The following is an 11,358-nucleotide window of genomic DNA, read 5'->3' as shown; positions in this document are numbered from 1 at the left end:
CTAAGAGATAGATTGTTTGGGCTGAAAATGCATTGTTTAGGCTGCTCATAAAAGAAACAAGTTAAATGCCAAAGCAACTACACACACACACAAGCGTCCATAGCCATAAAACCAGCTGAACGGGGAAGTGACTATAGGAGTCAAACGTAATCGATGCCCAAAAAGTTGTTTGGCGTTATAAATAATTTGTGCAGAGTCCTCTCTTATGTGCCTTAAAACCACAGAAAAGGTTAGACTTTTTTTTTATCTCCCCTTGAATTCAGGAGCATAATACACCGTGAGCACTAATAATTGATGTATGTTATAATTCTTCATTGCCCCATCAGTAGTCTGGGAACATTGGAAGAAAAGAAAATGCCAGAAAGTTATGGCAAATCTTAAGATGCGACAGAAGTAGCTTTCTTTACTCACGCTGTGAGTGTTTGAATAAGAAGAATGCCCCTGCACTGTAACAAGCTAAAAGAATGAGGAAGACAAAGGATTTCAAGAAAAAGGTTTAGATAGAAGACAAGGCAAGTGAAACTGAAAGGAAGAGGGGAAAACCCATTTACAATGGAACAATGCATGTACTAATCGCTTTGATATATTATACAAACCCAAAGACCCAAAACATTGTGTAATTATTTATAAATGACTTCTTCACTCCTGTGTATAATACCAAAGAAAGAATAAAACTACAGGCTCCTCTCTAAACTATTTCTAAATAGACCTGGCTCAAAAGGAAGCAGAAGTGTTCTAAAAAAAATAATTAATGGTTGATTTTATGGTTGTCTCATTAAAACATTTTAATTACTACAAACAAAATACACTGGTGCTCACAGGGAACAATAATTTACTTAGGTCCCCGCACTCCCGACAAAAATGTTAAATCACATTTTTAAAAACTGAAAAAAACATTATTGCTATTTCCACATAATACATAAAAAGGGCTTAATTCTTAAGTCCAATGTGTGCTCAAATACAGATGTTTAACAGGTATTTCTGAATGGACTTTGGTCCCTGGTATGAAAATAGTACACACACAACCCCTCAGATTCTCTGACCATGTTGTCAGTGGACATTTTGTAGCACTCTTGGTTTATACATATCAACCCATGTATGATATGTCAATGCTTTATTGAAGAAGGGATCGATCCTGTATTCCAGGCACACTCTAAACTCCCAGTGAAGTTTTGGCCACAAAAAAAAATGTAGAATAAAACCTGAAATTGACCAAAGCATTGTTGACACTTAGATAGGAGTGAGATTAGGATAATTCCTTTTACAAATGAACCCCAGAGCTATATCCGAGATAATTCCTAAATCACCAAATCTGCAAATGTTCTAAAACTGTGGTAAGATGAGGTTTTGTCAGGTTATTTCTCTTTAAAATATTTAACTTCCAGAATTGTCCTTTAGTCATAGCTCTCCAGCAAACGCATGAACCTCTGAACCTTTTTGTGGTTTCTAACTGTTGAACCATCAAAGAGTTGTGTGTCCATTGGGGAAAGCACCTTATGTCCATCATTAAGTTTTACAATTCAGTGCTGTAACACATGCTCTACACAACTGCATACAAGGCATTCACCTCCTCTACAACCATTTAAACAAATAACTGTATATAAACCTTTTCACTCCAATGTATCAGTGTAAACACAGAAAGGGCAATATTCTGTGCTGTGGAATTGTCCTATCAGTAATTTACAACAAATTCATTCACAAATCCCTATGTCATTTGGCATCAGATAATGTTTGTTTTATCTTCCCCTTCCCTTTCCCCCAATACTATTACTAAATATTCAGCTGTAAACATTTTATCTTTGCCATTTAATTATCTATCTGACCATCCCTCTATGCTAGGCATTTTTACTGCACTCATTCCCATGTTACTTTGGGAGGAAAACAGAACGATGTGTCAGACAGCTGGATTATGTGGACCTGATCCAAAACCTCTTGAAGTCAGTAAAAAGATTCCTACTGATTTCAATGAGCTAGTGTAAGGTAGCGTCTTTCTGTACTTGGTTTGATAGTTCAAGAAAATGGCTATGTATCAACGCAAAATATAAGGCACTAAAAACATCTGTCTACCTTCCAACTTTTGGGCATGTTTTCAATCTCTCAATTGTATAAATTAGGGCTGTTGATTAATTGCAGTTAACTCACACAATTAACTCAAAAAAATTAATCACGATTTAAAAAATTAATCACGTTTAATCGCGCTGTTAAACAACAGAATACCAGCTGAAATGTATTAAATATTTTGGATGTTTTTCTACATTTTCAAATATATCAATTTCAATTACAACACAGAATACAAAGTGTACAGTGCTCACTTTATATTATTTTTATTACAAATATTTGCACTGTAAAAATGATAAAAAAAATAAATAGTATTTTTCAATTAACCTGATACAAGTACTGTAGTGCAATCTCTTTATCATGAAAGTGCAACTTATAAATGTAGTTTTTTGGTTACATAGCTGCAAAACAATGTAAAACTTTAGAGCCTACAAGTCCACTCAGTCCTACTTCTTGTTCAGCTAATAACTAAGAGAAACAAGTTTGTTTACATTTACGGGAGATAAGGCTGCCCACTTCTTAATTACACTGTCACCTGAAAGTGAGAACAAGCATTCGCATGGCACTGTTGTAGCTGGCTTCGCAAGATATTTACATGCCAGATGTGCTAAAGATTCACATGCCTCTTCATGCTTCAGCCATCATTCAAGAGGATATGCTTCCATTAAAAAAATAATGAGTTAATTAAATTTGTGACTGAACTCCTTGGGGGAGAATTGTTTGTCTCCTGCTCTGTTTTACCTGCATTTTGCCATATATTTCACGTTGTAGCAGTCTCGGATGATGACCCAGCACATGTTGTTCGTTTTAAGAACACTTTCACTGCAAATTTGACAAAACGCAAAGAAGATACCAATGTGAAATTTCTAAAGATAGTTACAGCACTGGACCCAAGATATTAAAATCTGAAGTGCCTTCCAAAATCTGAGAGGGACGAGGTGTGGAGCATGCTTTGAGAAGTCTTAAGCGAGCAACACTCTGATGTGGAAAATACAGAACTCAAACCACCAAAAAAGAAAATCAACCTTCTGCTGGTGGCATCTGACTCAGATGATGAAAATGAACATGCATCGGTCCACATTGCTTTGGATCGTTATCTAGCAGAACCCATCATCACCATGGACACATGTCCTCTGGAATGGTGGTTAAAGCATCAAGGGACATATGAATCTTTAGCTCATCTGGCATGTAAATATCTTGTAATGCCGGCTACAACAGTGCCACGCAAACACCTGTTCTCACTTTCAGATGACAGTGTAATTAAGAAGTGGGCAGCATTATCTCCCGTAAATGTAAACAAACTTGTTTGTCTGAGCGATTGGCTGAACAAGAAATAGGATTGAGCGGACTTGTAGCCTCTAAAGTTTTACATTGTTTTATTTTTGAATGCAAGTTTTTTGTACATATTCTATATTTGTAAGTTGCACTTTCATGATAAAGAGATTGCACTACAGTACGTGTACTAGGTGAACTGAAAAATACTATTTCTTTTGTTTTTTACAGTGCAAATATTTGTAATCAAAAATAAATATAAAGTGAGAACTGTACACTTTGTATTCTGTTGTAATTGAAATCAATATATTTGAAGATGTAGAAAACATCCCAAAATATTTAAATAAATGGTATTCTATTAATGTTTAACAGTGTGATTAATTGCATTATTAATTTTTTTAATTGCATGATTAATTACATGCAATTAAAAACAATTGTAATCACTTGATAGTCCTAGTATAAATAAAAAGGTAACATTCTCAAACAGCTGCCAGGAAAGATCTAGTTATTACATAGTCCTACCTTGAGTGCAGGGGACTGGATTAGATGACCTCTTGAGGTACCTTCCAGTCCTACACTTCTATGATTTCTCCTGGCTTTTATTTTGTTTTTACACTCTATACACTTGCCTAAGTCTCCATATATCTTAACTGATTTTGTGCAAATATTCAGTACTTTTTAAATTAATATAATACATACCATAGATCTAAATTTACAAATAATCTCTCTCAGACAAAATCCCACATTACCTGGGTAATGTTATTGTTAATCAATCATTTTCATACAATAGCAGGAAACACTGAAACAGGTCTTCCTCTGCTCCTGAGATTTAATTTATTCTTGTCATTTTTAAATATAAATTAAAACTGATTTTTAGAACAGATTTGTTTTGTTTCTAGGATGTCATTCTCTTGGTTACTAATCTTTTTTATGCTGTAAAAGAAGTATTCAAAGAGCAGCAATTATTGTGTGCTTTAGGTACACAAGCTATAAACTGGGGGAGGGGGGAGAATACAAATAGTATTGTCCTTTAAAAGCGCACAGTCAAGGCTGAAAGTTAGCAAGAAGCCAGATTGTGGGGACTGTCATTAAGAGACAGAACTTTTCACTTCTAGGTTCCTGGCACTTGCAGCATACATCACCAAGGTATAAAGTTGATTTCCCTGAGTCTTACATTTATTTATAGCTGCATTCTTTGACTCATATGATCTCAAACACTTTCAGTCTGCTGGCTATATCATTCCTAAATTACAAACTATGATCCATGCTCTTTCAATTCCTAAAATTCTGTCACTTGATCAAAACATTCTCATCTTCCCAAGGTATTTATTTCTTTATAGATTTCTGAAATGTATCCATCAAACATTGTCTGGGCTCATTTTGAGAATTTTAAAACTAAACACACACTATTCAGTACAATGTTAGCATTAGAACATATGTTCAAGTGGGGCCTAATCCAAAGTCCACTGAATGGAAACATTCCCATCAATTTAATTAGGTTTTGAATGATCAAACCCATGAAACTTGTGGCACAATATAATCCAGTTGTATTTGTTGCAAATTCAAACCAATAATTTTGCTGATAGAATCAAAATATAGCACTGAAAGATCTTGTGGCACAATCACACTGGAGCCAGAATTCAGTAACTAAAAACATTATGGAATGGAATGCTGGAAAAGCATGCTGGATACTGGCACTCAAGCTCTAACTCGGTTTCCAAAATCCTTATATTCAAGGAACTACCACAAGTGTTTTTTTTAATAAAGTAAGGTTTGCCAAGGCAAGGTGTTCCAAAAAATACATGCATGTGCTAGGCCTTCTTAAAGCTCATAATATGTAACTATAGAAAAACAAAGAAAGATGCTAGGAATATAGTTGGTGTTCCATCAAGTCAAAGACCTATCCTTGATCTCAGAAAAGTCAATGAGACATTTGCAGTCAACTTCCATGGGCGCAGGCTCAAAAGGTGTAAGTGCTATTATCTTTGTTGGCTGGATGATTTATTTGCAAAATTAGTAGACTGCCTTCAACAGAATGGGTTGAATTATTCATTGGGAATAAATTATCCGAGAAATTTAGGACTTCTTTCTGTTTGCAAATGGTTCATGAACCAATTCTGATTCTGTGAATGCATTCGTTATTCAAAGTACTCTGTGAATAGATTATGCAAACAAATTTCAGCCTATGGGTTGTGAAACATTCACTTCAACTATTTGCTATTCATGGTATGTGGCTGATGCATAAGGCACATGGTATTTTCTCTGCTCTCTGATTGGATGACAAACTTTTTAAACAAGATAATAACGAATGACAAACTGCAAATGATGGATAAGGACTGATGAATAATGAACTTCCACCATATTTTTTCAGACAAATGATCAGTTGTGCTAAAATCTATGAGATCATAAACACTGTAACAAATCAATCAGTGCTCATTTGAATACACACAAACAAACAATATGCTTCGATGAATAGCAGTGGAGTAAATGTAGTACAGTATGTTTATTAGCAAAAATAATCACAAATCTCTTTTTTTTATTCAGTCACCTCTAATCTGCATGCTTTCCTAACTTTCTTCGGCCTAAACTGGAAACATTGTTGAAAATATCTGACTGCTAGCTAAGCCTCAGTCCTGTAAACCTTTAAGAACACGAGTAACTTGATGCAATGGGGCTAATCATGTGCATAAAGTTACTCATTTGAGTAAGGGTTTGCAGAACAGGGGCTTAAAATTGTCCTTCTGATTGCAGGTCCAATTATTCTTCAGCCAAAAATTATACCTATTCTTTCAGAAAGGCAAATCCAATGGACTAATTTTATATTACATCATATATCTAAGGTCTGTCGCAAGAAAAATAAATACTAATCTACTTAGGTTGCTATACTATATGAAGAGCTGTCTATAAATTCAGGCTAGCTAACTTTTATCGCCTAAGGCTTTTCTTTGTGAACGATCTTTTTAGTTTAAAGAATACCCTTTGTGACATTTTGCTGCTTGTCCGTTGATAATCTCCAAAGTAAGAGCAAACAGAAACTGCAGAAGGAATAGCCCAGTAAACAAGAGAAATGTCTTTCATTTTTGAACCTGAAAATATTTGCTATGAACACATATCTGATAAAGTACAAATAGAAAAATAACTTTGGTTTGTCAGTTTTTCCTGCTTCCCGGAGACATGGGAGCAAATCACAAAAAGGAGTTGTGGATGAGAAGATTCTAAATGTCAAATTAGGGGGAAATTATTATGTCAATGACTTGTAACATGAATTTAAGCATAACAAAGGCCTAAAAGTGACTAATGATTTGGGGTGCGAAAACATTAAAGAGTTTGATTTTCAGCCAGTGCTGACTACCTGCCCTCTGAAAACCTGGCCTCTTTCAGGCAATTACATTGGGCAAGAAAAAAAATAAACCATCCAATGTTACAAGTCATTTGTGAAAATTTACAGCCAAAATTATATGTTTTAGTAGAAAATGGGTATTTAATAAAAGTACATAGTGTATAAGGGTCTGAAGGGTAGCTAAGAAAATAAAAGTAACCCTGTGTTAAAGGAACCATCATTAAGTCTCTTTAGTCAGAAAAAATAGGTTGATATGTATACATACATATATGTCTATGTATATATAGGTTAATAAAATAAATGGAATCTGGAATTTCTAGCATTCTGAGCTCCTAAAAAACTTTAGCTAAACACCAAATATGACCAAAAAAAGGGCACGCGTAAACTCAAATCCAAAGTAAAGAAGAAGAAGAAACTACTTAAAGTTAGTGAACGTTGTATCACCTCAGAATATTTTCACTTGATTGGGGTTTGTGGAAGAGAATGCAAAGCTCTGCCTCAGTAAAGAAAAAAAAAAAAAAAAAAAAAAAAACAACCCTCAACAACCTCTCAACAAAAGCTTGTCAGATTCAAACCTGGCTCTCGCTGAAAACCACACAAGTTTAATCCCTTCACAACTGAGACAAATCCAGGCTGCCCATTTCCTTTCAAATCACTGAATGATTTCAGTTTACTCCAAACCTCTGAATGTGAAAACCCAGGCCAACTGCCCCAAGTCAACAGTTCAGGAGATATGAGAAACTGACTTTACCTGATAAATGTGCCTTGGGTTTATACACCTTTCCTTCAGTGTCTTTTATAGGGAGAGCTTTGTCTTGCCTTATCTCATGATGGCTTTGTCTTGTTTCACTATCTTATTCACTTTCACCTAACACATGGGAATAGGCTTCAAGAAAGACTAGCAGAAACCCATCCCGGCTCTAGAAGCTGCTGGCGATGTCCTGAAACATTATGTTTGAACCAGACGGTATCAGCTCCCCCCACTGTCAAAGGATCCTTTCGGGACTGTGCCTCTGCCCCTAAGGCTAATCACTTTGTTCCTCCTTTTTCCTTTTAATAGACTAATGAAGCTCAAACAAGTAGGCTTAGCCTAGTGATAGCTCACGTGTCTCACATGCAGATCTCTCTTGCCATTGGCCAGCCGTAATTATAGGCACACTCCGGGGAGAGAACAGACACTTGGAGCATAAATTATGTAAATGAAGGAGAGTGCAGCACGGGGCAGACCTGATGCCTTGATTCATTCATCCCGCAAGGCCTGGGGGGGCGAGGGGGGGCTCTATTGTTTTACAGGGTATATAAGGAGTCTGAGGCCAGTCGTGTGCCAAACTCACGGCTCGCACGAGCTGACAGCAGCCGAGATCACTTCAAAGACAAGAGCAGTCGCGTGTCCCCACCCCCCTTTTCTTGGGAGCCTCCAAGAGCTGAAGTTGGTCCTGACTTCGCTAACACTTGGAAACTTTCTCCCCCTCCCCTGGATTGCATCTCTGAGCCTTTGCACGTGAGTATGTGGGCCAAGCAGACAGACACGCCTCTCTCTAAATCCAGCTGTACCATGCCACACCGAGACACCCCAGAGAGCTGCTGCGTCTAGACAGAGCCAGATCGAGCCCTTTAATTTCTCCCTCTAGTCCGTTGATTGATTCCCCCCCTCGATATAGTTATTTGGTTTTTTTTTTTTTACCCTTCTCGTTTTGGGATCCATTGCTCGCCCCGATTGGGGTTGATCCCGCTGTGAACGGTCCATCCTGCCCTGCCCTCCCCCCCTGAGCGCCAGGCACTGATGGCCCGTGTTCTCTCCCCGCAGGATGCCCTCTGCCCCGGAGACCCGCTACTCCGCCGCGGAGAACAGCGGCGACGTGTCCTCCTGCCTGGACAGCAGCCTGCGAGCCCGCGCCGAGCCCTCCCCGGGGCCGAGCCCGGAGGAGGAGCCGGGGCGCAAGCGGCGCCGGGGCCGCTGCCGGGCGCGGAACCAGGCGGCCCTGCACACGCTGCGGAAGAGCCGGCGGGTGAAGGCGAACGACCGGGAGCGGAACCGCATGCACAACCTCAACGCGGCGCTGGACGAGCTGCGCGGCGTCCTGCCCACCTTCCCCGAGGACACCAAGCTGACCAAGATCGAGACGCTGCGCTTCGCCTACAACTACATCTGGGCCCTCTCGGAGACCCTGCGCCTGGCCGACCAGCGCCTCCACAAAGCCCCGCCGCCGCCGCCGCGGGACCTGCTGCTGCGGCCCGGCTACCTGAGCCCCGCCGCCCCGCCCAGCCCCGGCAGCGATGCGGGCTCCTGGCTCTCCACCGCCTCCTCCCTGTCCGCCTGCACGTCCAACCCCAGCAGCCCGGCCACCTCCGAGGACTATGGCTACGGCCCCCCCGAGCCCCTCTTCGCCTGCCACGGCCTCCCCGGCGAGCTGCTGCGGAGCGGCCCGTGCTGCGCCCGGTACCCCCCGGCGGACGCCGCCGTGTGAGCCCGCCCACGTGCAGGCCTGCACCGCCCCCTGGGGTTTCACTTTCGGTTCAGCTGGGGTCGGGGCAGGGCCGGGGGCGAGCAGCTCTCGGGGTTGTGGTGTGAGGATGGGCGATGCAGGCAGAGAGCCAGGTCCCTCTGCAGCCAGCGGGCTATTGTCCGTGGGACTGGCAGGGAAGCTGCTCTTCCTTCCCAAGCCGCCCCCTGGCTCCAAAGGCAGCAGGAGCCGGCTCCCATTGGGGTGGGGTTGGGGGGTGGGTTTTCTCCCCCCCCCCCTCTTCCTTTGCACTTTTCTGAACTCCACAGACCCTCCTTTGTTGCTTCCCTTCCCACTGACCGGCGCCCCCGCTTCAATATGATTTAGAAAGGAGAAGAAAAGGGACAGATTTGCTGCTGCAGACGAGGTGAAAAGTCAATTTTACAATTTGTAGAACTCTAATGAAGAAAAATGAGCATGAAAATTTGGTTTGAACGCCCTGACAATACAATGAAAAGGCTTAAGGAGCTGATCCTGCCGGGTGCACAGCACCCCCTGCCGGGCGCTCAGCGCACACAACTCGCTTTGACTCCAATAACATCGGAGAGGGCTCAGCCTCGCCCCCAAGGCGTGCTTAGCTTAGCATCTGGCAGGATCAGCCCCTAAAGAGGCAAGACAAGGCGCTAGATTCATGCATTATGGATCTTGACCTCCAGCACTGCCGGCTCGCTTTAAGAGTAGGACTAAACACGGAGTATTCAGCAACTGGGCCTGGTATTCGTTTAATTTATTCAAGATGTTTCATTCATATGAAAATTGTATTTTTGTACATAAAGAGCTTTATTCTATTATGTCTGTGTTATCGGTTTTCACAAAGACATTTGTACTTGGTGTAAATAAAAATTTTAACGTTTATACTTCATTTCTTCAGTGCATTGATTGGATTTTTCAGATCTTTTACTTCCACAAAAGCAGCTCTGGATGGGGGAGGGAGCGGGGAGTTGGAAGGAAATACTTTTAAAATGCCCAAGAAATTCTCGACCACAACAGTAACATCACAACTAAATGTTCAGCTATGCTCCATCCAGGAATCGTAGATCGGAGAATTTGGATACACCTCCCTGTATTGAACACAAATGTTGTCCCTTAAGGCTCACGCTAAGCCAAATTAAAAATTGATTGCATGGGTTTAGCTTCTAGTAAGCCACTACCTGCGGAGGTGCAGGCACTGGAAGGAGAATTTCCTTTGGTGTAACAAAACATCAGCTGGCAACAGAGTTTCAAAGAAAAGGGATTAAAGGGATCAATAATATGTGACAGTTGGGCAGAAAGCAGAAAATGACAGGTGGATGCCCGAAGCAGTGGGTTTGAAGGCTCTGTTTTCAGCGGTATATCAGAAGAGCTTTAAGCTCTTAGGAGATTTGCACTTTTTTTGTCCAATGTGAATCCTCCAGGATCTGTAATATGGGAGACAGATACATATTCTTATTGCTATATATTCAGAAGGGGGGGGGGTGTGTTTGTTTCCCTTTGGCTTTCCAAAGAGAACAGAATTCTTATTTGTCCTCACAAAGAAAAAGCTGCATTCTTCTCAAATCCGTCATCCTGACTCCGCAGGATGCTTTTTGGCTGACACACGGTTTATTTCTAAATCAGATAATTAACTTTCTTAAATAGGTTTGGTCACGGGAATAATTTATTTGTCAAATTTTTAAACTGGAGTAATTTCAGGACATCTGACATACCATTAGCCCAGTGGTGTTCACTATAGAGGGTTACAGATCTAGAAATTTTAAAAAAATCCATCCCTCTATTGTACTTTTGGACCCTTCTCTAAAGATCTCAAAGCCCCTTATAAACATTATAATGCATTAAACTTCACAATATCTTTGGGAAGCAAGGAAGTATTATTATCCCTGTTATATCGTAGGATAAATGAAGGCACAGAGAAATTAAGGACCAGATTTTCACAAGGGCTTCAGCACACACAGTTGAGGCCAAACTTTCGAAAGACCAGAGCCCATTGAATGAAAATCTGGCCATAGTATTACAATGGGAGCTTCTGGGTGCTAAGGGTTTTGGAAAGGCTGGCCATTACGGAGGCACCTAAATGAGAACTTAATTCTTTTGCAAATCTGACCTCAAGCGTGGGTGCTGAGCACGAGAAAATCAGGCCCTCGTGGACTTACCCAAGCGGGCATGCAGGGAGTTAGAGGAAGAGACTGGAGTACAATACAGAGACAT

The 11,358-nt window shown here is 40.8% G+C and overlaps 1 protein-coding gene across 1 annotated transcript; it reads left to right on the top strand.

Moving 5' to 3' along the window:
- The first annotated feature begins 8,478 nt into the window (after positions 1-8,478).
- On the top strand, positions 8,479-9,138 carry NEUROG1 (neurogenin 1). Its single transcript, XM_024205838.2, has one exon. It carries the CDS (start codon positions 8,479-8,481, stop codon positions 9,136-9,138), a length of 660 nt encoding a protein of 219 aa, XP_024061606.2.
- Positions 9,139-11,358: the final 2,220 nt, after the last annotated feature.

Source organism: Terrapene carolina, unplaced genomic scaffold (genome assembly GCF_002925995.2).
Source record: "Terrapene carolina triunguis isolate 2854851 unplaced genomic scaffold, T_m_triunguis-2.0 Scaffold629, whole genome shotgun sequence".
NCBI lineage: Eukaryota > Metazoa > Chordata > Testudines > Emydidae > Terrapene > Terrapene triunguis.
This window is presented reverse-complemented; position numbering and strand designations above follow the sequence as displayed.

Bases quoted from the DNA above. Each gene is read 5' to 3' on its own strand.
- NEUROG1 (XM_024205838.2), top strand. From the start codon at position 8,479: ATGCCCTCTGCCCCGGAGACCCGCTACTCCGCCGCGGAGAACAGCGGC.